The sequence below is a fragment of the Notolepis coatsorum genome (genome assembly GCF_963971535.1).
Source record: "Notolepis coatsorum genome assembly, chromosome: 4".
Lineage (NCBI taxonomy): Eukaryota > Metazoa > Chordata > Actinopteri > Aulopiformes > Paralepididae > Notolepis > Notolepis coatsorum.
In genome coordinates this window covers 108,357,444-108,384,228 of record NC_140168.1, presented here as the reverse complement: position 1 = coordinate 108,384,228, position 26,785 = coordinate 108,357,444, and the positions used below count along the sequence as shown (strand labels likewise).

The 26,785-nt window shown below is 42.3% G+C and overlaps 1 protein-coding gene across 1 annotated transcript in view; it reads right to left on the bottom strand.

Annotated features, from left to right (window-relative positions):
* Window positions 1-1,931: 1,931 nt before the first annotated feature.
* Window positions 1,932-26,785, bottom strand: part of LOC311226649 (histone H2A.Z-like) — a gene marked incomplete at its 5' end in the record, with an annotated part of 32,507 nt that continues 7,653 nt past the window's right edge. The window contains 3 exons of the mRNA XM_084312066.1: window positions 1,932-2,175; window positions 2,661-2,790; window positions 2,911-3,024. Coding sequence (XP_084168192.1) covers window positions 2,114-2,175; window positions 2,661-2,790; window positions 2,911-3,024 — 306 coding nt within the window. The 3' untranslated portion in view covers window positions 1,932-2,113. The remainder of the gene's footprint in view (window positions 2,176-2,660; window positions 2,791-2,910; window positions 3,025-26,785) is intronic.

Here is a 26,785-nt window from a genome sequence, read left to right as displayed (position 1 = left end):
TGCCCTGAGTGGGAGGGTAGTTTGTTTACCAGTGTTGTGGCTATGTTTGTGAAGAAACTATTTAAGTAATTGGCTACATCCAGCTTTTCTGTGATGAGCGTGTTGTCCGTCTTTATGTTTATGTTTGAGAATCTGGTTTTAAGTTTTTTACTGCAGCCTAGTTGGTTATTGAGTAATTTCCAAAGTTCACGTGGTTTGTTTTTGTTTTCCTCGGTTTTGTCATCAGTTTACATCATTTCTTAGTCTGTTTCTTTCCTGGAATACCAGAAACCCAATCATGGACAAAATATGGTATGAAGGCTCCAATCAAAGCATACGACAACGCTGAAATACAAGTTGACAGTATTTGCAAGACAACCAACATTCTTTTGAAGATACAGTTGGATTTTTGGACCGCAGAATTCCGCAACGCCCCAAATCTGGACTCCTTCAAAAAACTCACCTCAACATGGCCTTTGACCCCTAAACTACATTGAATGCTCTCTGTCCACCATGTTTTTTATTGTGTCCCCCCCCCTATGTAAAGCAATCTTGGGTTTTATGAAAGGCGCTATATAAAAGTTATCTTGACTCGTCATTTATTGAATTTAGAGGCTGTAGGCGTACAACTGCTAAAAAAAAAAAAAAAAAAAAAAAAAAAATCTAACCCCGACTAACCTTAATGTCATGCACTTGTCCTAATAAACTAACCTACACTGTAACACGCAACACTTTGATGAACATTGTTACTCAGCTGATAGAGTTATACCCTTCTTGCTGTCTTGTCGCACAGAACTTGTAAGTCGCTTTGGATAAAAGCGTCAGCTAAATGACTAAATGTAAATGTAAAAATGTAAAAAAATGACACCATTCAAATTTTATTTTTCATCTGAAGAACTTGACCAACTCAAGGAGTATGCCTAGGCCTACCATTCCATTGTTAAGTGATGCACTGCTCTGTTGTTGTATTAAGTGTTATGAGCGATGCTCTGTTGTAAATGTTATTGTATATTTTATCACGTTTTAAATCTAACTTGTAATTTGATTATTTTTAGTATTGCCCATTTTTAAACTGAATCAAACCGCACTTTTTTACTGTCTATTCTATTTTGTTACTGAATGAAGCAGTAAACAGGCCTATTGGGATGCTAGATCCTAATGTGGAAAACTAATTTACCTTACTACCACTATCTTTATCCTCGCTTATGCCTGTATTTTTTACTGCTGTGAAACACTTTAAACTTTAAACTTTAAAAATAAATTGACAGGGTTCTTCAGGTTGAATACAGGAAATTCAATTTGAGATATCCTTAAGCCTCATACGATAATTACCCAAGTAATTCTTGGGTCAAATTGAGATTTCCGAGTACTCCCCTCACACTGCTGCATCGCCCTGGCTTAGTGCCTGTGTCCTCAGCCAATCAGAATGTTTGTTACGTTAAAATCCCCATCTGCCTAACTCACTCATGACTTGAACGTTATACAGATGGCGATCGTATGACGTAGGCAAGTAAAACTGCCTAGTGTGTGACATGTATGCAAGAGGAGAGTCACCTTATTTTGTTACACAATGGTTGTTGGATCTTTGCAAACTTGTTGATACACGTGTGGAACTTATTTTCTAAATATAAATTATAAACATTTGATGGAAAATGTGTTTCTTCTTTTCCAAAAATCACAGGTATGAGGCTAACGATGTTTATTAAATAAACAAATGTGCATTTTATTAGTCGTGTCACTAAGGACTTATTTACCCAACAAACTGCCCACACTATACCCAAAACTCAACAGGCCTCAAACCTGAACCAAAAAGATAATAATAAACAGGCCATAACAAGACTGTAGATGCACAATACCTTGAAGCTTTATTCAAACACCACTGTAAAGATGAAAACACCACAAGTACGCAAATTTACGGAATACACAAAATTGCAGTACCAAAAAAAACAAGCCAAAACTGAATAAAAACAAGCTTCTCTGAAGCCACTTTAAAAAAAGAAAAAAAAATACCCCAGGTGAGTAGATGCAAGCTCAAACAATACGCTTTTAAAACTCCTACAAAAGGTCTACTAAGCTAAAACATGGAACCACTTGATGCAGACGTCCTGAGATTCAGCTTCCATGGCACCGCAGGTTATACAGTCTTCTGTTGTCCCTTCTTGCCAATCAGAGATTTGTGGATGTGGGGGATGACACCTGTGGGGGGGGGGGGGGCAGCCTTTTCCCATTCTGCCCCATCTACGTGGAACTTATTGCAAAAGGAACAGAGGCTCCCGAACTCAGTTCCCATGGCGATTTTAAACTTCTTATACACAATATTGAAAGGGCATCCATGGGAGCCTGTTCTTGCTCTTAATTTATCTAGATTTCAGCCCCTTAGATTTTTTGTTGAGTTACTAGTCTTGCATTTGTTTGGTGGATCAGGTCGCTCTTGCAAATGAGAAATAAAGGTTTGAAATTAAATGAGGGGTACATCTCTGGCAGTCAGTGGCATTGTTCGTCAAACAGAGTGCATAGTAGTATAGACACTAGCATGATAGGTAGTAGTATAAGGATGGTAACATAGTGGCAAGGTACATAATGACATAAAGACGGTGACAAGGTTTAGCGTCAGTTCAGTGAACCTAGTCATTTGTCATAATAATGGTGACCCGAGCACCGCACTAATTCGCTCTACTTACCACCACCAGCTATGGTAGCCTTGATGAGGGAGTCCAACTCCTCGTCTCCTCTGATAGCCAGCTGCAAATGGCGTGGGGTGATACGCTTGACCTTCAGATCCTTCGATGCATTTCCTGCCAACTCCAGGACCTGAGGGTGAAAGGGAAATGATGATGCATGTTGTTGCTATAAGGCCAAGTCAAAACAAAAAAAACAGGTTTGTTACTGGATCTAGAGTGCAAGCTAGCTCTGCGAGTGTGAGGTGCCCACCTCAGCAGTCAGGTACTCCAGGATAGCCGCGCTGTACACGGCCACGGTGGCACCGACCCTGCCATGGCTCGTGGTTCTGGACTTCAGGTGTCTGTGGATACGACCCACTGGGAACTAAAGATGGAGGGGGGGGGAGGGGGCGCACTTAGAGACAACAGTACAAACAGAACAAAGGATACAGTGGACGGGATTGTGAAGCCGGATCTACCGTGTCAGCTTAACCCTTTCACTGCCGCACTACCAAGCGGTTAACCCTTTCACTGCAACAACACACAGAAGGTCCAGCCGGTTAACCGTTGGTTGTGTGATAGTAAAGGGTTAACCTTCTGTCGTGTGGCAGTGAAAGGGTTAACCTTCTGTTGCCTAATAGCCTGACTTGCCTACTAGCCTGACTGTCCTTATTGTGATTATGTGGTTATGTGATTTATGATTATGTATATGTGTGCATATGTGTGATTATCATCATATGGTGTGCCTGCCTATATGGTGTTTATACATGTATAGCTTTGATTTGTCCCTGTACACTATTTTTTTCTTTTCTTTTCTTTTTTATAGATGCACAACATGCCTAGAGAGTGAATGTACAGAATATGTTTTTAAACTGTTTTTATATTAGCTTTAATATCCTTCTATTTATTTCTGTTTCTTTTCTGGCTTAAACAACTATAGCCCCAGGGACTACTAGCAACCTGCTAATGTTGGCATATTTACATTTGTATTCATTTATAAATGTATAAACTGTTGATTGATATGCATTGTCCCTGATCAAATAAACTGAGTAAACTAAACTAAACTAAAGTGTGTGTCATCGCAGTGAAAGGGTTAACCGTGTTGGTAGTGCGGCGGTGAAAGGGTTAATGATATTACGAAGAGGCGCGCGCGAGAGCCCCGCTGAATGGCTCAGAGACACACACAGCGGTCTCCACGACAACGCAAAACAAACAAGCGGCGGTTTCACTCACTGGGCGAGAGGATAATACTCTATACCAGTGTTAATTTTGGCAGCTATTTTCATTTTAGTTTTAGTCTTAGTCATGTGTCAAGTGCTCCTTTTTCGTCATATTTAGTCATCTGCATTTATTTTTCATTTAGTCAGTTTTAGTCAACTAAATGTCTGAGCATTTTAGGCCCCGTTTAGACGGAAACGCTAGCAGGTGAATCCGCAAAAATATTTTTTCGGATGTGCCTTTCGTTTATACGGAAACAGCGTTTTTACGGGGTGAAACCGCAAAAAAGTGAGACTACCTTCCAGGGTGGAATTCCTAGAAACGCAAAAGCTTTGCGCTCTCGTCTAAACTGTTAAAACGTATAAATCTGATAAAACGATGACGAAAGGGTTGTCACGGCTCTGGTCGCGCGTACTGCTTACGTCACAGGTAGCAGGTATGCGCCAGTAGCCGAGACGTAAACAAAGCAAGTATGTCTGACTTATATCAACGGAGATCACCTGAAGGCTACATTGGCAGTACTTTTAACCCTTTCACTGCCACACGACAGAAGGTTACCCCTTTACTATCACACAACCGGCTGTCGTGTGGCAGTGAAAGGGTTAAATACACAAGAATCTGTCCCGCGGCGTGAGTGGACCCACTGTCTGTGAGTGACTCTGCTTTGGTGCAATCACATTCCCCATCCACAGTCTGCGAATCAGAGGCAGAGTAGGGCGGGTCTTCACAGCACGTCATGTGACATATGCGCCAATCGTGTGACAGCGGGTCTCCGTCGTTACAGCGTCGTCTGCACGGAGAATTTCACCCCAAAACGCTCGTCTAAACGTAAAATTAAAAGTGAAACCGCAAGATGACTTTTGCGGTTTCTGTTCACAAAACGCTCGTCTAAACGGGGCCTTAGTCTTAGTCAGTGTTAGTCTCGATTTTGTCTTTTTTGTTTTTGTCTAGATTTAGAAAACTGATAATTTTTGTCTAGTTTTCGCGAATGAAAAAAAGGTATTTTATAGTTTTATATTGTAAATAATGCAATTCTATTTATTAAGTATAGTCTAGCCAAAACCCTATCAGCTGATTCACAATAAGTTCAGTAGAAGGCTAGAAGCCCAATAGTAACCAAACATTCCTTGAAATGGTCAATAGATTCAGAAATAGTCAGACATGGAATGGAACATATTCTGATTTAAATTGCTTATTTTTTTTTACCAACAAGGCAACACTAGACAATTCTGCGGGGGAAATTATGAAAGTGTGGTTGACGCCTGTGCACCTCCGGCCAACGGGAGAGGGTCTGTATTGTCTCTATGACAAACGGTTCAAAAAATACAAAAGAGGTGGTAGCTAGGGTGTTATAGCTGGTTGCTAGGGTGTTTCTAGGTGGTTGCTAGGGTGTTATAGCTGGTTGCTAGGGTGTTTCTAGGTGATTGCTAGGGTGTTATAGGTGGTTGCTAGGGTGTTTCTAGCTGGTTGCTAGGGTGTTTCTAGGTGGTTGCTAGGGTGTTATAGGTGGTTGCTAGGGTGTTATAGCTGGTTGCTAGGGTGTTTCTAAGTGGTTGCTAGGGTGTTTTAGGTGGTTGCTAGGTTGTTATAGGTTGTTGCTAGGGTGTTATAGGTGGTTGCTAGGGTGTTATAGGTGGTTGCTAGGGTGTTTTTAGGTGGTTGCTAGGGTGTTATAGCTGGTTGCTAGGGTGTTTATAGGTGGTTGTTAGGGTGTTATAGGTGGTTTCTAGGGTGTTACTAGGTGGTTGCTAGGGTGTTATAGGTGGTTGCTAGGGTGTTTCTAGGTGGTTGCTAGGGTGTTATAGGTGGTTGCTAGGGTGTTATAGGTGGTTGCTAGGGTGTTTCTAGCTGGTTGCTAGGGTGTTTCTAGGTGGTTGCTAGGGTGTTATAGGTGGTTGCTAGGGTGTTTCTAGGTGGTTGCTAGGGTGTTTCTAGGTGGTTGTTAGGGTGTTATAGGTGGTTTCTAGGGTGTTACTAGGTGGTTGCTAGGGTGTTATAGGTGGTTGCTAGGGTGTTACTAGGTGGTTGCTAGGGTGTTATAGGTGGTTGCTAGGGTGTTTCTAGCTGGTTGCTAGGGTGTTTCTAGGTGGTTGCTAGGGTGTTATAGGTGGTTGCTAGGGTGTTTCTAGGTGGTTGCTAGGGTGTTCTATGTGGTTGCTAGGGTGTTTCTAGGTGGTTGCTAGGGTGTTATAAGTGGTTGCTAGGGTGTTTCTAGGTGGTTGCTAGGGTGTTATAGGTGGTTGCTAGGGTGTTTCTAGGTGGTTGCTAGGGTGTTATAGGTGGTTGCTAGGGTGTTATAGCTGGTTGCTAGGGTGTTTCTAGGTGGTTGCTAGGGTGTTATAGGTGGTTGCTAGGTTGTTATAGGTGGTTGCTAGGGTGTTATAGCTGGTTGCTAGGGTGTTTCTAGACGGTTGCAAGGGTGTTATAGGTGGTTGCTAGGGTGTTTCTAGGTGGTTGCTAGGGTGTTTCTAGGTGGTTGCTAGGGTGTTATAAGTGGTTGCTAGGGTGTTTTTAGGTGGTTGCTAGGGTGTTATAGGTGGTTGCTAGGGTGTTTCTAGGTGGTTGCTAGGGTGTTATAAGTGGTTGCTAGGGTGTTTTTAGGTGGTTGCTAGGGTGTTATAGGTGGTTGCTAGGGTGTTATAGCTGGTTGCTAGGGTGTTTCTAGGTGGTTGCTAGGGTGTTATAAGTGGTTGCTAGGGTGTTTCTAGGCAGTTGCTAGGGTGTTATAGGTGGTTGCTAGGGTGTTATAGCTGGTTGCTAGGGTGTTTCTAGGTGGTTGCTAGGGTGTTATAGGTGGTTGCTAGGGTGTCTAATGTAAGTGGTATAGTTAAAGGGTTAACCCATTGTATAGAGGTCATGGCTAACATCCACCAATGAATGTAGAAGTCAGTACTGAGTTGATTGACACCTCCCTTAAGTGCCATGCACATGCACATGCACATGCAGGTGTCAATCAACTCAGTACACCTGCAAGCCTTAATTGATTCAAATCCTGTGGTCAACATAGATCAATGAAAGAGGATATCCCTACTGAGTACAATGGCACAACCCGCAAGTCTCTACGACAAACGGTTCAAAAGATACACAAAAGGGGAGGAGCTGAACCATGGGGGCATGGTCAACATAGACCAATGAAAGAGGATATCCTGACTGAGTACAATGGCACAACCCGCAAGTCCCTATGACAAACGGTTCAAAAGATACAAAAAGGGGGCACGGCCTAAGGATTAAGGGTTAATCCCCTGAAGGGGGAGGAGCTGAACCATGGGGGCATGGTCAACATAGACCAATGAAAGAGGATATCCCTACTGATTATGACATCATAATAGAACATTCTAGAACATTAGTGTATCTATTCAACAATTCTCTCAGAAGGTCTCATTGTGCAACTTGAAACAGGATTAATCAGTCCTGTTCAGACAGATAGACTAAACAACACATAGACTGAAGCCTGCATTTTTCAAACAAGATGCCTAAGGTGAGTGTCTACAACGGCTAGCTAGCTGTCCACGCGGGGAAATTGTGAAAGTGTGGGTGATGCCTGCCAACGGGAGAGGGTCTATTGTAGGTAATTATCACTTTTTTTTTTTAAACTTAAATTTTTATTAACATTTATAGACAAACAACACTTACACAAAAATGGATCCCATAACACAATATGAAAGAATGCAGTGAACATAAATGGTTACATGAATAGCATTGTTGGTTATATGTTTCCACTACAGTTGTTTTTCCAGGCACTTAATACAAAGACTGATTGTATACCGCCCTTGAACAGGTATAGACAAATTTAATACCTACTCAAAAGGATTAGATACTGACTAAGGCAAATATGTATGGTATGGGTCCAGTGACCCTCCTTGAATTTCCTTCTTCTCTTATCCTTCGCCCTTTCTATTTCTTTTATACTAAATTTCTCTTTGCCTTTTGATTCACCCATTTACAAACCACATCTTCCTTGATTATTAATACAACATTGTTAAACAGACATAAATAATAAAGTACAAAAAATTTAATACAATTGTAATGCCCAAAAAATGAAAAATAAAATCAGAAAATACTAACTAAGTCAAAAGTGTGTGACATGGGTTCAGAGACCCTCCTTGAACCTTTTTCCTCCTTTACCCTTCGCCCTCTTGTGATGCATTTGGTTCTTCCTCTGTGATGTCGTTTTCGTTCCCCTTGTAATCCTCCCACTTTCCCCATCTTTCTCCAAATGTCTCTTCCTGTAACCTCAGCATGTGTGTTATCCTCTCCATATCCTGTATCTCCTCCACTATTCCTACCCATTGTGCTATTGTCGGTGGGTCTTCTTTGTACCACAGTCTTGTTATTGCTTTTCTGGCCGCTATCAACATTATCTTTATTAAATATTTGTCCCCCCCTTGTATTCCCTTGTGTGTCAGGTCTCCTAAGTAAAGCACCAGTCCTGTTTGTGGTAACCCGTATCCTAATATTCTGATAATTGCCTCCCCTATCTCCTCCCAATACCCCTTCAGCTTCTGACATCCCCAGAATATGTGCGTGTGATTTGCCCCCTCCTTCCCACACATCCTCCAGCATGCTCTTTGTGTTGGTGCATATTTCCCTTCAGCTCTGGGGTTATAAAGAATCTGATTATGTTTTTCCATCCAAACTCTTTCCATATCCTTGATCCTGTTGTTGAATGTTGCACCTCGCATATGTTCCCCCATTCCTTCCCTGTTATTCCTATCTCTAGTTCTCTCTCCCATTTCTCCCTTATATAATCGGTCGTGTGTCCCTTACTGGTCATTATAGCCCGGTACAATGCTGATATTACCCTTCCTTTCCCTCCTTCGTATGCCCTTACTATCATCCTAATTATTCCATTCTGTTCTTCTTCTTATTTCTTTATTATAGTAATCTCTAATCTGTAGATATCTGAAGTGGTCCTTGTTTTCTAGTCCAAATTTCTCCTTTAATTTTTGTAGTGTTTGCATTTCCCCCTTCTCTATCATTTTGCATATCGCTGTTGCCACCCCCCCCCCCCCCCCCCCCCTCTCCCACCTTCTGAATCCATGGTCCAGCCTCCCTGGTTTGAATCTCTTGTCATGTGCTATCCATCTCAGAACCCCTGACTGCATCTCTAATTTGTGTGTTTTTACTACTCTGTTCCATATGGTCAAGGTGCATTTGGTGATAGGATCTAACAGTCCCTCTTTTTCTTTGAACACTTCCCTATCTCCCACCAGAGCTTGTACCTTGTATCCCTCCCCTTCTTTTTCAATGTCTTTCCATCTTGCCTCATATTTGTCGTTACACCAGCACGTCACTGCTCTCAGTTGTGCTGCATAATAATAATCTTGTAGGCTGGGTACTGCCATCCCTCCCTCTTCCTTTGGTAGTTGTAGTGTTTTATATCTGACCCGTGGTCTTCTCCCCGCCCATATGAACCTCGATATCAGTCTGTCCCACTCCCTGAATTGATTCTGTGGTATTTTTATCGGTAGTGACTGGAACAGGTACAGTAACCTTGTAGTATGTTCATTTTAATGACCTCTATTCTTGAATTGAAGTCCAAGGGCATTACTGTCCATCTCTCTAAGTCTCTCTTGATGTTCTGATTTATCTGTGTATAGTTCGCCTCAAACAGTTTCCCCACCCCTCTCGTGATGTTCACCCCTAAGTATTTAATCTTGTCCATGTCCCATCTTATCCCGTACTGTTCCCTAATTTCCGTCGTTGGGGTATAGTTCCATGCTAAGGTCTGTGTCTTTGTCACGTTTAGTTTGTATCCTGAGTAGTGGCCATATTCCTTCAGTAGATCCATCAGTGCCGGGAAGCTCTTGTCTGGTTGTCTCATGTATACTATCACGTCGTCCGCAAATAGGCCTAGTTTATATTCCGTTCCCTTTATCCTTACTCCCTTGATGTCCTCGGTCTGTCTGATCAGTTGCGCCAGTGGTTCTATGAAAATGGCGAAGAGCGTTGGTGAGAGACAACATCCCTGTCTGGTAGCCCTCTCTAATCTGATTCTATCCGTCAGGCTGCCATTCACCTTAACCCTCGCTGTCGGTTCTTGATATAGCGCCTTGATCATCTTCATCGCCCTCCCGTTCAGTCCGAACCTCATCAATGTTTTATATAAAAATGTTCAGCTCACACTGTCGAATGCTTTTTCTGCATCTAGGCTAATCAGTACCGCGCTACCCCCTTGTTTTTGTATCTCCTCTACTATGTGTAATGTCTTTCTCACGTTGTCCTGTGTCTGTCTCCCTTTAATAAATCCAGTTTGATCTTCATCTATAATGTCTGGCATAAACGTCTCAAATCTCTTTGATATTATCGATGTATACATCTTGTAATCCACGTTGAGTATGGACACAGGTCTGAAACTGGTAATTATCACTTATATAGGTGTAAGAGCCAATTTACATGGTTGTAGTGCCATATGTTATATTTTATGCATTTGTTTGGATTTATGTATTTATGATGAATTCTGCCTGTAATACATTGTGCCTGCCAGCCTGCCAAATTGAGTTTGTGGCATCAGTTCCCGTTGCTCACCAGTAGGTGACATACGTAGCTACTTAATGAGTAACGGGACTGATGACAGGCAGGTGTGTTTGGTTACCGGTAGAGCCAAACAGTTTTTGACCGTCAAGTCGTCAAGTCGTCAAGTTGTCACGTCGACACGGCACGTTGTTTGTTATCGTTTTGTTTGTAGGGTAAAGTGTTTTGTTTGTTCTTTTGAAAGGTATCGTTTGGCAATTGCGTTTTATCACGTTTGTGTGGTAAATAAACCCATTTGGGGTGTTATTGGAACGAACCTTGTGGACATTCATTCCTTTCACCAGACGGTTACAACAGCGGCCACAGACGCGTCAATTATAGGTTTTTAGCCGGTAGCAGCCTCCTCAAGGGCTTATAGATTTATTGTTTTGTTAAATCAAGTTTGGCCCTTATACAAGTCAAAAACTCGTGCTCGTTGAGAACACATGAAGAGCAAGTCAAAAACTAGTGCTCTTTAGTATAAAGGTGGATTGAGAACCACACCAAGAGCAAAGCAAGTCAAAAACTTGCTCATCAGTAAAGTGGATCAGCCAGAACCACAGCAAGACGAGCAAAGTAGGTTTAAGCTTTGCGCAACAAGAAACGTTGAGGACAGCGGGGAAGCCATTCAGCCTCGCTTTGATGCGCGCGCGGAGCTGATGCGTTGAGGACTGCGTGGGATTTGCGCAGTTCCAGCTGTTGGATGTCAACATAGCCAGGAGCTGAGAAGCGCTGAACGTCAACCTACTCATCAGAGCTCCGACTACAACCAACGGTACCCAACGTCAGCTGCCAACATTTTCATTGGTAGGCTACAAGCCGAGGTAAGGTAGCGCTACCCCTTTTTTTTGGCCATGGTAAATGTGTGCACACAACTCTTACGTTTTGCGAGCATAAAGTCCAATGCATTGGTAGCTGAAAATAGACTGCGCGTACCAGTCTACCGTTAACTTTGATTTGTTTGTGCGCGCCACCGTTGGCGTTGAATGATAATCCGTTATGTGCGCCACGCACAACTATCGTTGACTGTTTGAATCCCTTCGTGCGCGCCGGGCATAACGTTATTGCTTCAATCATTTCACTGCTGATTGTCAACATGAGCGTTGCGGATGACAATCAAGACATTAATAATGAGCAACTCGTCGGTGCAGAGGCGGTTGTGAAAACTGTCACAATGGAAAAAAGGGAAATTAAACTGACCTTAAAGGCTGTAATGGAAAAATTGGGAAAATTGGAAAATAAAAGATCAGATAAATTAAATAAGGCAAAAAAGTTGTACAAAATGATGGAGGTATTTATGCACAATGCTGACGTGACAGGGGTACAAGGTGTATTATGTGAATATGTTAGGCTGTGTGAGACAGCCAAATCTGTACAAAATGAATTTATGAATACGTCAACTATGTCCCCGGACGAAAATGCATTACAAACTGCCTGGTTTGGGTCAAGAATAAACACGTTGGAAAGCTTCCACGTGCATGTTGAGACTTGGCTGGCACAAAATATGGCAATTACAAATAGCCAGGGTGAAGTGCACTCAGAACCTGTGCACACAGAGGATGTGCACACTGTCTGTGTAGACACAGAGGCTGTGCACACAGAGGATGTGCACACAAGGGAGGTGCACACTGTCAGTACACCCACAGATGACGTGCGCCCAGACAACATACAAACAGTGGTTGATGATGTGAAACCAAATGACAGTATTTCAAATATCTCCTTTGGACGCTCACAAGGCAGCAGAAAGAGTGGTAGCAGTGCCAGCTCTGAACGCCTCATAGCAGAGGCTAAAAGAGCATCACTGCTGGTGAAAGCAGCGTACTTAAAGGAGAGACAAGCTCTGGAGGATCAAGAGGAAGAGTTAAGGAGGAATAATGAGGAGCAAGAGCAACAGATAAGGAGGAGCAAGGAAGTGTTAAGGAGGAAAAAGGAGCAGCTTGAAATGGAGGCTGAGTTGGCTGTATCCACTGCCCATTTGGCTGTTCTGCATACTACGTCAGATGCAGGTAGACGGTCACGAACCTCTAGCCAAAGGCATGTGGGAAATCACACCGGACCTCCTCATTCAAGCCATACTGTGCTAAATCCGACAGCACAGCAATTCAGCATTCCTATGCCAGAGCCTGTTGTCAAGCCAAAGGTTAAACCTCACCTCTTCCACATGCCCTCACAAGTTGGAGCTGCTGCACAACCACCCCTCTTTCACATGCCATCACAAGGTGGAGCTGCTGCACAACCACCCCTCTTTCACATGCCATCACAAGGTGGAGCTGCTGCACAACCACCCCTCTTTCACATGCCATCACAAGGTGGAGCTGCTGCACAACCAACCCTCTTCCACATGCCATCACAAGGTGGAGCTGCTGCACAACCACCCCTTTTTTACATTCCACCACAAAGTAGAGCTGCTGTCCAACCACAATTGTATCAACCTTTTCAAATGCCACCACAAGGTGGAGCTGCTATGCAACCACAACTGTATCAACCTTGTCAAGTACAACTTCAAGGAGACTTGAGTACAGTCCTGCAACGGCAGAATGAAATCACTAATGCTCTTGTGCAACAACAGCTCACAATGTCTCTACCATCCAGAGACATCCCTGCCTTTGATGGTGACCCGCTTCACTACAGGAGCTTCATAAGATCCTTTGAGCACAATATTGAAGCAAAGGCCAACAAAGCAGATTGTTTATATTTTTTGGAACAGTTCACAAAAGGACAACCACGTGAGCTGGTAAGGAGTTGTCAGCACATGATGCCAGACCGTGGTTATGACATGGCCAAAGGTCTCCTGAAAGAACATTTCGGGAATGAATTTAAGATCGCTACGTCATATATCGAAAAGGCCTTGGCCTGGCCCGCAGTTAAGGCTGAAGATGTAAAGGCACTACAGGACTATTCTCTGTTCCTGCGCAACTGTTGCAACGTGATGACAGAGATGCAACACATGCAGGAGCTTGACATGCCTACCAACATGCGCATGATTATAACCAAGCTGCCCTACCGATTTAGGGAAAGATGGAGGACAACAGCTTATGAGCTACTTGAGCGACGACATCATAGAGCTGTTTTTAATGATCTGGTCACATTCGTGGAACGTCAGGTCAGGATCCTTTCTGACCCACTTTTCGGTGACATCCAGGATAAACCAACCATAAAGGATGGATTGAGCAACAGGAGCAAGTTCCAGCCTCAGTCCAAGTTTGGCAGAGCTGAAGGCAACAGCTTTGCTACAACTGTCACACGTCTGGACTCCAAGGACCCAGACTCAGGCACAGTCCATAGGGGACAGGATTCCAAAGCCAATTCAGGCTCTGTCCATAGGGGACATGATTCTAAACCAGACTCAGGCTCTGTCCATAGGGGACAGAATAGCGGAGCATACTCAGGCTCTGTCCATAGGGGACATGATTTCAAAGTCAATTCAGGCTCTGTCCATAGGGGGCAGGATTTTGAAATGGAGAAATCTGAGTCTTGTGTATGCTGCTTTCAGGATCACTCTCTGTCAGAGTGCCCGCGGCTGAAAGGCAAGAACCACAATGATAAAATTATCTTCATAAAGCAAAATAGGATTTGTTTCGGATGTTTGTGTTCCGGTCACATGAGTGCTGGTTGCGACAAGCGCCTAATCTGCAAGGTTTGTGAGAAAAAACATCCAACCATGCTTCACATTGACAGGCCTTACCTCAGCACATACCAGCAGCCTAATTCATCTGCAAGTGTCACTTCAGCTGTCAAGTCAAGTGTCACTATAGCCACGCAGACGTGTGGTCTTACTGGGGCCGGCGGAGGAAATTGTAAGCTGTCCATTCTGCCAGTCCAAGTCAAGTCCACAAATGGAAAGATACTGCAAACATACGCCTTTCTCGACCCTGGCAGTTCTGCAACATTTTGTTCTGAGCATTTAATGAGTGCATTGGATGTGACTGGACCACAGACTAGCTTCCTTCTGCGCACTTTGAGCCAGGAGCAGGTGGTATCAAGTACCTCACTGAAAGGTTTGGAGGTCTCTGGTCTCAATGGGGACACTTTCTATAGCCTCCCAGAAGTCCTTTCACAAAGGAAAATGCCTGTGACAAGTGACAATGTTGTATCACAGGAAGATTTGCTGAAGTGGCCTTACCTGTCCCATGTCCAAATTCCCAGCATAAAGGCAAATGTTGATCTATTGATTGGTACCAATGCTCCCAGGTTATTGGAACCTTGGGAGGTGATCAACGGCCGTGGAAATGGTCCGTATGCTATGAGAACTGTTCTGGGCTGGGTGGTCAACGGGCCCCTGCAAGAAAATAATGGTCCTGAAAATAGGATTTCAGTGGCCACTGTCAATATGATTTCCGTGAGCAGATTGGAAGAGACACTGAGCAACCTGGGAACTTCACTGAACAACCAGATTTCGGTGTGCCGTCCCTTGAGTTTCCTTGGCCCAGTTACACTTCCTGCCAAGTCCATGCTGCTCAAACTGTGGAGAAGAGTGTGCAGCTGGGATGAAAACATTCCCAATGACATTGAGCGCCAATGGACAAGATGGCGGGAGATTTCATTGACATTTGCAACTCTGCAGCTCCTCTGCAGAGTTTTTAGAGGCCTTCCCAGACGAGAACGGCTTGGGGTGCTCGGTGCTTAAAGGCCAAGACATTGATCTTGGAATGACCATTGACCGGGCTTGGAAGTTTGTTATGCACGAGGCGATAGTCTCAAATATTGATTTGTTTTGTGGTTATATGGCATTGATTTGTTTTGTGGTTATATGGCACACTTTGGCTCTTTTTGTTTTTCATTTTATGTTATAATTGTTATATGTTATGACATTTAACAATTAGAGGCCGGCGTGTAAGAGCCAATTTACATGGTTGTAGTGCCATATGTTATATTTTATGCATTTGTTTGGATTTATGTATTTATGATGAATTCTGCCTGTAATACATTGTGCCTGCCAGCCTGCCAAATTGAGTTTGTGGCATCAGTTCCCGTTGCTCACCAGTAGGTGACATACGTAGCTACTTAATGAGTAACGGGACTGATGACAGGCAGGTGTGTTTGGTTACCGGTAGAGCCAAACAGTTTTTGACCGTCAAGTCGTCAAGTCGTCAAGTTGTCACGTCGACACGGCACGTTGTTTGTTATCGTTTTGTTTGTAGGGTAAAGTGTTTTGTTTGTTCTTTTGAAAGGTATCGTTTGGCAATTGCGTTTTATCACGTTTGTGTGGTAAATAAACCCATTTGGGGTGTTATTGGAACGAACCTTGTGGACATTCATTCCTTTCACCAGACGGTTACAACAGCGGCCACAGACGCGTCAATTATAGGTTTTTAGCCGGTAGCAGCCTCCTCAAGGGCTTATAGATTTATTGTTTTGTTAAATCAAGTTTGGCCCTTATAATAGGTTTACATTCAATTTGTGATACTTACAAATTATGACACAGAGCTGATTCAATTTTAAAAAAAATCCTGCGCAGGGAGAGATTTATTCGTCGATGAACAACAATCATTTCAGACAAAGCTCTAACTTAATTTGTCACAAGACAACCTTTTATACCTGAAGCTGTGTGTGGGTGTAGGCATGGGAGTGTGTGCGTGTGTGTGTGCGTGTGAGATGTGTAATACAATCCAATATGGGTGTGTGTGGAAATGTATGTGTGTCTGTGTATGTGTGTGGGTGTAGACAAGTGTGGATATGTGTGTGTGTGTGTGTTCAACCCAATGTGAGTGCGTGCGTGTATGTGCGTGTCTGTGTATGTGTGTGGTGTGTATCCTGGCAAACTTAATAATGGTTCTGTTATTGCCAACCTATTTTTCCACATCTGCTGCATTTTCTAACTGCGTATTGCATTTGGTGTGAGAGGTGGGCTCTGATTATTCGCCACGCTTCCGTGAGTCTGCCTCAGGGCAGCTCTGGCTGCAATTGTAGCTTACCACCACCGGTATGACTGTGTATGAACGAATAATGGACTCTGTGAAGCGCTCTGAGTCAGAGCAACAGTCAGTCAGAGAAGAGCGCTATATAAATCCAATCCATTATTATTATTTTGAACACAGCCCAATCGCTGAACACAGGAGAGGAGAATGGAGCGTTTCAAGGGGTTTTAATGGTATTTCCCAAGCAGACAAGTATTACATCAGGAATGTGCAACAGACAGGGGTTAGAATGTTCTTGGGGGGTGAGGACAGGTGCACTCCCAGTGCAGCTGTGGGCAGAAGACACAGGTCTGTGTCGGGAGAGAGAGCAAGAGCACTCCTTGTGCAGCACGAGATGTCCAGGCAGGAAGGTGCACTGGAACGGAGGTCCTGGGCACAAGAGAAACAGATTAGAGCAAGGAATAATCACAAGAGCAGGTTAGCAGGGCTTCAGGCCGAGACATCGTACCTAGGTAGTGATACTAACACCACGACGACCTCTGGTCAGCGTCGTCCGGTAGAAGTAGGGTCTTCATCAACGGGGGATGGGATACAGCTGTGAGGAGTGAGGTGCCTGACAGCGTGTGAATCAGGGGGATGAAGTGCAGCTGGGCTGAGTGACGGGAAGTGAAGGGATGCTGGCCATATAAGGGCGTGAGGCTCCAATATGAGTTTTTACAATACCGTTTAGAGGCCCAAAAACATACGTACAACAAGTATGGGTGTGTTTTGCAATAGATCCTTCTAGACACTTCTTGAGTTCACTCTGGGACATAACCCTTAGCTGACATATCTTAACCCGTTACCCACTCTTTCCCAGCCTAGTATGAGTTTATATCTCATAGCCCTGCACCTCTGTCCAATAACTTGACATTCCACAACATTCCTCCCTTTCACAGTTAAATACTGTGATCATCACTATGTGTCTAATGATGTGTTATCTTGTGAACATACTGTACACCCTTTCCACACTTTAAACAATAATAGATCAGTTCCCGTGTTCACAGAAAAACCTCATCGGCTGAAAATAGTGAAAAATCACCGCTTCAGGTTTGTAATTCATTGACCTACCAACTGTAGATTAATCCGAGGCTTTTTTCCAGTGAACCCACAATATTTTAGAAAATGTCCCCCTCCTCATCACATTCTTTTTAGGAGAAAAATAACTCCTTTGGTGTTAAAGGAAGTTTGGTAAAAGCTAACTTATTGTGACATTCATGTCGGTAACCTTACATTTTTCAACATTCGGCTCCACTTCAATCTTTAGTTCTTCATCAAGTAAAAGATCATATTCTCATGCGTATTTTCACTTGAATACAAAAACAACATGCAGTGTAACATGTAATGGCCTAAATATAATAACACTTTAATCATTGTCCACTCTTTACTGTCCACATTTCGTCCATCATCTAGTCCATAGTCCACAACACAATTGTCCTTTCATCTGCCACTCGCTTTCCTGATGATGTTGGCCTCAGGCTTTGATCCTGCTTAGCTTCTAGGATCAGGCCATATCAGTTGTGTCCAGGTTGGTATTGGCCGCAACTTGTACTCAGATAGAAAGTCCTCATCCTCCTCCAATGTCCCTCTTTTTCCACACCGTCTTGACCAGGGTACAATTGCAACATGTCCAACAGAAAAGTTACAATTAGAATTTCCCTCATATTTACTGTTAATTGAACCAATTTGGTTCACTTAGATCCTTTTAAATTTTACACATAATGGGTTATGGAGAGATTCAAGTTGACTACTACTCTCTCCTAGCCATCTCGGCCTATCTTACAAACTATAATAGTTAACCTCCTAAAAGTAAACATTGAATGCACAACCAATTCTCATTCACCACACGTCAGTTTCAATTTAATTTGACACAATTAGTTGCTAAACCAGACTTGTGCAGTAACTGTCCTAGTGACATACAACCGCTTACTGGAAATATCAGATTCTATAATACATTGAAAGAAATGATGAATAAGACTCTTTAATTTGTATGGTTCACTTTGACCACCACTTTGACCTTTAGAACCTCCCTTTGGTAGAGTACACCTCTTTGTCCCTTAGGTCACACCCCCCCACCAGGTCAAGCTGATCCCATATTGAACATAATCCATCTCACGCGAGCTGCACAGTATTCAAATAGAGACCCCCCTCCCCCGGCAGAGATAGGTTTCTTCTTCTTTGATCCAGTTTGTTCTCATAACCGAGAGGTCCCCAGTCCCAGGGCGCAAATCTAGGCAGGGATCCCTTAGGCCTTAACCCCAAATACATGAATTTCACATTTCACATCACTTTGTCACATTCCAGGTACATTCATCCCATCCATCATGACTCTCTTTATCGTGTTGGCCGTCAAACTGGGGCACCTTCATTTTATTTCATTTCATTTAATTTTGCACATGGTAATGTATTAGTTCATTACAGATTCCTATAATTCATTTTGTTATTATATTCAAATACACCCATAAGCGAAAAGGAGCAGGAAGAAGAATAAATTCGTATTATTACCTGCCCCCTATCCAATTAAATAAAGTAAATTTGATGGTCGGTGCATACAACCATTACTTGCACTAAAGTACAAATTTAAACAAATCCAAAACACCTTTATTTAACATGGACACTACAGCTACATTGGACTCATAACAATGAACAGACAAGAGGTACTGTTTTGGTTAACTGTGCCATACGGTCACTTCATGTTGTATTTATCTATGCAAACAAAACACTTTCCTTAATGTAACCAAAATATCAAATAGGTTATGTCCTTATGGACTCAAGATATATCTATATATATATACACATACAGTGAAATTGCTGGCAAGGTGACCCCAAATGGGCTGGCACATGTGGAGTTGCTTGAGGTATTGGCGTTTGCATTTCGAGGACTCAACCTTCTGTCCAGCGTATCTCCCCCTGGATCCTTGGATCCCTCAGGACCCCTCAGTCTCTGCTGGTGTACTCTCTGCTGTCATTGGCATAGAACAGAATCCTCTTACACCATGTTTGTGTGCTTGGACATGGTCATTTCTGTTTGACATTATATTATTACAACACTGTCCTTGTTTCGTGCTGTGCTTCGTGTCGCGCTCCAGGTGATGCTGAGTCGTGGTTCCTCTGGCTCGGACAACACGAGAAGGTCGTATCACTGGTCCTTCTTTTTTGGTGTCACTCCTTCAGAGGGCTTTAACAGAATGTGGCAGTTTGCAGTTGGCGGCTTCATGCAAAGTCCTATTGCTGGACCTTTAAGCTGCAGGCCTGTTGGCCTCATTGTTATTTTTAGCGCTTTTATTAGTTAGCTTTAGTTAGTTAGTCAGCGTAGGTTAGATTCACTGTATACCTGTGAAAAACATGTGGTTAATAGGATTTCGTCCGTCCTCGTCACAGCCTATTAGGGGACAACACTGATTTGGAAAATGATCAGATAACTTTTTAAACATTCATGGCACCCAGTCACACACTCACTCAAATTTGTCTGTTGTCAGTCAGTCCATTCTTGTCACTATTCGCTTGTCATACATTTTCACAACATCGTGTTGTTCTTCTCTATTTATTCTCTATTCATTCCTCCCTTTGACCAAATGACAAATCATTTGTTCATTACCTTAAACCACTTCCACCCGTGCAATACTTTCTTAAAAACTGCCTAAAATATATATACAATATATATAGGTAAATGGAATATTGCTCCACTTCCTACGAGGTCCATTTGCATCTTCTTGGTATCTAGGGACATCTATGACCTCAGGGAATGTATTCACAGTGTCAGCATATACTGTGTCTATTACTAGGCCTCTTAAATTGTGATGAAACAAAAGAGAATATGAACTACAATTTTTCTTTGCATCTTTGACAGTGACCAACACCATGCCTACAATGACCAAACATTAAAAACTGCCCGTGATCTCGCTCAGCACCTTCTTGAGATCACGCGTACAAAAATATAAGGAAATTAATTATTATTCATTTGTTGACAGACCCTAGCTATATGTAATTCTCCAAAACAACCATCTGGTGTCACTCTCAGCTGCTCTCTCTCCTTTCAACTCAGCACACAGCTTTTCTGGCATGCATCTGTAGTGACCTGCCAAGCCTTGCATGCTTGCCAAGTCCCTTTCAGAGAGAACAGAACACAGCAGTAGTCGCAGTTTATAACCCAAAACTGCGTCACAGACATTATTAATTTATTTAATACTAAATATAAATAAATAAAATAATAATAAATACACTAAACTATTTCCAGATGTTATATTCTACTTATTGTTCTTTTATAGTCAGAACACACTAAGGCTGAGCCCGAACGTTCGAACGTTCGTTCGTTACGCTGACATTCGGACATTAATTAATGGGTTCGAACGTTCGATGAAAAAAAAAATAAAAGAGGCACACGGGGTTGAAACGATGTGAAGAGGCGGCGCTCGGCTCAACCAGTATGGTCTGCCCGGCTGCTGGCGGCTTGTAGCTGGATACTATTGTCTCAACCAGAGGTCTCAACCAAGGCAATAGAACAATTTTGATTGACAGGCGATTTTGCCAATTACGTCACACCGCTTGCACCCGCCTCTGCTGTTACCACCAATCGGCAAGCGTTTATTAGTTTTTTACTTCCGGCAATGCCGCCATTGATCTGCTTGCGAGAAGCACAACAGACTTACCGTAGCTAATACGTTAGCTCCCCACCGAGAACGGATGACCAAACGAGTCATAATGATTTTACTGAGTCTGCAACGAATGTTATAATAAAACAAAGCCTTTCTATACATGTGTCTGATTGAAAACGTTATTAACAGACTGCAGAATGGGTACAACTCAGGGCTCTTATGAGCAACGGAAGCCCAAGGGGACGGCTGGGGCGCATGGTTGACCGATGCCCAGGACGGGCGCGCATCCGTGGGGTAAGACGGCCGGTGAGAGCGCGGCGCCGAGCCAATGGCAGTGACATGATGGGAATAGCCAGACTCTGAGGACGAGTGCTTGCTACTTGCTGTTTGGGTAAATAATATGCTGATGTTATTGAACGTGTAACACTAACTATATAACATTAATGCCACAAAACGAATGCCTTTGTTTATCTAGCCCCTTACGTGACTGCGGTGTGCAAAGGCTATTGTTTATCATAAGTAGTAACTTTGATGCAGTAGCTTGTTTATTTTCTTCTGAGTGCTTTGTTTAATTACATGTTTACATGAACAGCCACCACTGTAAACAACATGTTTTTCACCAATAGACTATGCAATGCCGCCCTCCGTAGGATCTATAATAATACAAAAAAAATAAAAAAATTATTAAAAAAAGAAACTATTAAAAAATTTAAAAAAAACTAACGTTCGAACGTTCGTTCGATAAACCCTGGCGAACGTTCGAACCCTAAAAACAGGGTTCGGGGACAGCCTTAGAACACACTATTATCTATGGATTTTTCATTTAGTGTATTATGATTGAACAACCTCATTTTCATCTTACAAATAAAGGACATGATGTACCTCGGGGGCCATAAATCAAATTACAATGGGATTATATGGTTTTGAATGCATATAATGCTAGTTAGGATATAGTAATAACTATATTGAGTGATACTCCTTTCTTTTTACTGGTCAGGACTGAGTTAGACCCTGGGTCAACATTGACCCACTAACAACGGTCAGAGGTGTCAATTCCCAACACAACATGAAGGTTAATAAACCACTTGTCCCATAAGAACAAACACTATTACTATGCACAGGCAACTCTCTCTAACGATAGAGAATAGGCTGGTTTTCAACACAGTAAAAAAAAATCAGGAACACTTGAAGTCACAAAGGTCTATGTTCTGGTTTTGATAAGATCAGAACCGGCTGGATCGTCCTCTGCGTTGTGAATTGTGTTTCCTAAAAACCCTTGTACTTTAAAAAGACCAACTGGTCTTATTCGACAGAGCTAGGCAGCAGGAGAAATGAAGAGGAGAGGTTTGTAACAGCATCTGTTTTAATTCAAAGTTAAGAGTGTAATTACAATGAAAAATGGATTCTGCAATGATATAAGGGTACTCAAGTACTATGCCACTGATCCCTTATATCAGACTAATGTTAAAGTAGATTAAAGAATGTTAGTTGTTCCGTTGTTGATGTTCTTTGTTGTCTGGCTGGCAAACAAAGAATAGTCTATTCTCCCTCCAAAAGCTCTTGTCCGTTGATTCTCCTCTGCCCGCGTCCTGTCCGCTGTGTGAAGGTGGGTGTCGTCCTGTGGTGTTTCCGTTTCAGAGTGTTCCCCCACAGTCACAACACCCCCCCTTATATCAAAAGCCTGGAGTGTCTGAGTGATGTCACCAGAGTGACGTCAAGCAGATGTGTTCCTCCAATCACGGCCTCTCTAAGTTTGAATTTGAAATAGGAGGTTGTCCTCTGAGGCCCACCATCTATTTCCTTTGTTTTCCAGTCAAAGAATAAATACCGTCTAACTAACATAATACTTTGGTTGTTGAACCCAAGATATATATATTCGAATTGAGATTGATTGCATAAACACAGAGATATCATTTTTGAACAGTTTCTTGTGAAGCTAAATGAGAATCACAGTAGGTTTACAATTAAGCCCACTTCTTCTAGTTTCCTAATCATTCTTTTAACTTACATCAATATCTCTTTTATACAGTTAGTATTCAACACATTTAAGTATTTTCCAATGTAGATTCAGACGTGGCCTAATTTCAAACTCTGTGATTCCCAGTCATAAACATGGCATATTTCATATCATTTAACTTAGAAGAGCCTAATTTTCCTAAGACAAGCCAAATGGTGACCTCCTAGTGTATTTTAATCATTATCCCTTATCAGTTAGAGGTGGTCTCTGCTACAAAGCCCACAGGATGTTTCTGCAAACAGACACCTCCACTGTTTAGTGAACCCACACTATTCACTGCCCAGCAAGACAGGAGAAAACCAGGTGGTCACATGAAATGCCGGTGCATCTGTTGGGACACCCGATACTCCTTTGAAGTGAGATAACCAACTGTTCTCAGGGAGATGTTATCTCTGGTTTTAAATAGAAACTTGGAAGCTTGTATAGTAATAAACGGGGGTCTGCTGACACAGCCGTTTGTTCTCATTTAAATGCTGGCCGACCAGCGTGACCAGTATCCTGTCGTATTTACATAGTGTTAGGTCCAGTTTACCCAGACCAACTGACAGTCTTCCAGTGCCTAATTTAATCAATCACTTATCACTGATCTAATGTGAGACTTCTAAAACCCATGTATCTGTGGGACTCAATATTCAACCAACATAATATTTCCATAATGATCGGACAGTTTGGACTGAGAATTCCACTACACACTGTCTTTTCGTCTCAACTGATCTGGCCTTTTATACAAACCATTCGTCAGACGCAGTCAGGTTCATTCTTATTTGACTAGGACAGATAATGTTACCCACTTCCAAAATCAAATGCTTTAAAAAAAAAAAAACGTATTTACCCATACTGCAAACTCTTCCCTTTGCTCCTACAGATACAGCCAGAAATAGTCATGGAACAGCTGTTTTTGGGCCGTTTTGATGCCGTTTGGCATGGTTAATGTTAACAATGACCAGCGGGGGCGCTCTCATACAGCTGGTGACAACTGCCCGACGCACCGGCTTTTTGTTCATTCATTGGAAGCTCGAGTTCCATTCAGTTCCATTACAGCTGGTGACTTCATTCATACAGTAGGATGCTACAACGTCCTACAGTATGTCTACAGACTGCACGATTAGAATGTTGCTGAGTTAAAGAATAAATAAGTTAAACGTGTAAATTCAGCAGTCAAAGTGTATATATTAAAACGTGTCAAATCTAACTTCATTAGACGGCCGACGTATGGCTCTCTTGTCCATTCATTTCATCAGAAGAAAGTGTTAGTGTAATGCTTCTTGTTAACAATAAGTTTGTGTACGCAATGTCGCTGATTAAAATAATTAAACCGTTAAGACCTGTCGCTCTCATACAGCTGGTGACAACTGCCCAACGCGCCTTTTTGTTCCGTCTGGTACTGTGGTTAAGCGGTTTATGGTCATACCTCTTAATCCGACGACCGGGGTTTGAATCCCACCCCTTCTGATATATATATTTTTTTTTATTATTTATAAAATGAAATTGCCCGCAACGATGTGCATAATACAATAGTAATAATATATAATAAGAATCCAACCAATAGAGCGACATTGTGCAATAAACAAGTAAACAAAGTAGGGCATATCGGTATTTGTACATGAGTTATTCTCGAAGTCAACTTCTTGTCTGTTGTTGCTACGCAACTTCAGCGTGGGGAGAACCTGTTCAGTCTGGTACAGTACAACCTAGGTTTTAGGTTGTATCAAACCAGACGGCTGTGATCGCTGTTAAACGGAGTGCGTTGCGGTGGCGATTGAATAGAACTCAATCGACTCATTGATCATCTTTAGCCTCTGGCATATTTATTTCTTAGGCGGGCGAGATGCGGTCGTAGTGCCGCTATATATATCAACAACAATCATTCACAAATAATAGACCGGAACAGGAATGGAAAGGAAACGTCAGTGACGTCACATACTGGATTTACTACATCGCCCTCTGTAGAACACAAATGAGCAAGGGCGCACATAATAATAATATATTTAACACCCCCACTCGAACTTAGCTTATTGTGGTACAAAATAAAAATATATATATATATATTTTCCCTCTTTGGCCTTCAATACAAAATAAACAACAACAAAAAAAAACATATTGGCACATCCATGCTTTTCTTTCACTCTAACTAAGTGCCAAACAAATACTGAGCAAACTTCTTCAGTTGTAGCTTAGTGGCTGGTTTTGTCATCACATCAGCAATCATGTTGTCAGTAGGACAATATTCCAAACATATCCTCCCACTATTCACAGTTTCTCTTATGAAGTGATATTTTATATCAATATGTTTACATCTTTGCCTGTTTACAGGATTCCTGGCTAGTGCAATAGCTCCTTGGTTATCATCATAAACCTTGGTTTGTGCATACTGACATCCATCAATACCCTTGAGTAGCTGTTGCAAATACATACACTCCTGTATGGCTGATGCTAAGGCCATGTATCCTGCCTCGCAGGTAGAAAGTGCAACTGTTGGTTGTCTTCTACTCTTCCATGAAATGAGATAGCTTCTCTCACTTAGACTGGCACAGTACCCTGTGGTACTACGTCTGTCTACAACGTCTGATGCCCAGTCAGCATCACTGTGGACTATTAGGCCTAGTTCACCTGTATCATTATTTTTAAAACATAAGCCACGGTCTGTTGTACCCTTAAGATACCTGAACACATGTTTTACAGTGTTCCAATGCTCTTCACTTGGTTCAGAAAGATGCTGGGAAAGTTTACTGACTACAAAACTTAAATCTGGTCTAGTGCATGTAGCCAAATAGATCAAACTTCCCACTGCCTCTCTATACATCCTCGGGTCTCCAAATTTTTCTGCATTTTCTGTGTATTCAAGTTTTGATTCACATGGGGTCTCTCTGGACCTACACTCTTGCATTCCAAATCTGGAGAGGATTTTGTTCACATACCTCTGTTGTGACATTGTGACTTGACCCTCTGACTGGTTAAAATCTATCCCTAGAAAATGTTTTAATTTTCCCAGATCCTTCATTTTAAACCTCTCAGCAAGCATCATTTTGACACCTTTCACAACCTCCTCATTGTTACCAGCAATGATTAAATCATCAACAAATACAATTAGAATCACTTTTTCATTTTGTTTTTCCCTTGTGTATTGGCAGTTATCAGCAGGATTTTGTTCAAAACCATTCTCAGTGAGATATGCATGTAACAGAGCATTCCAGTTTCTGCCTGACTGCTTTAGACCGTATAGGGATTTCTGTAATTTGCATACTAGCTTTTCTCCTGTTTCTGACTCTATCTCATAACCTTCAGGTTGTTCCACATAGACCTCACGATCAATTGGTGCATGCAGGTAGATTGCTATCTGAGAAAGTTCAAATGCTAACGTAACGTTAGTCTTTGTGAGCTGGCTACAACATTTTCCAATGTGTAAACGGACAGCCAAGAACACGGCAATAATTGACCATTTTGAGCAGTGTTCGAATTATGAGGGGGCCAATGGGGGCTCAGCCCCCATAGCTAGAGTCTGAGCCCCCCTGTGGGGGTCTCTCAAAAAAATTATATAATTTTTTTTTTTTTATGTACGAATTAGTATTATTTATGTTACCTAAATAAATTGTTAATAGATCATATTTTTCTTTTCAGTTTTTAAAATAACAGTAATTAATGTTGTGGAATAGGCTGCATTTCACCTCCAAGCCGCTATGCGTCGCCCATACGTTTAACGCTACTCCAACCTAGTGAAGAAGAAGCAGCAAGCAGCTGCTGTAAACAGAAAGCTGCTGGTCCGTGTCCTGCAACTGAAAACATAAACACTAAACAGTACGCCACATGCCGCCAAAAAAAAGGCTCAACCCGCCGCAAGGCTGTACAAAGCTGGACAGCTTTGGTTTTATAAAAAGGCCAAAGACTGACGCTGTTAGTGCAGCAGCT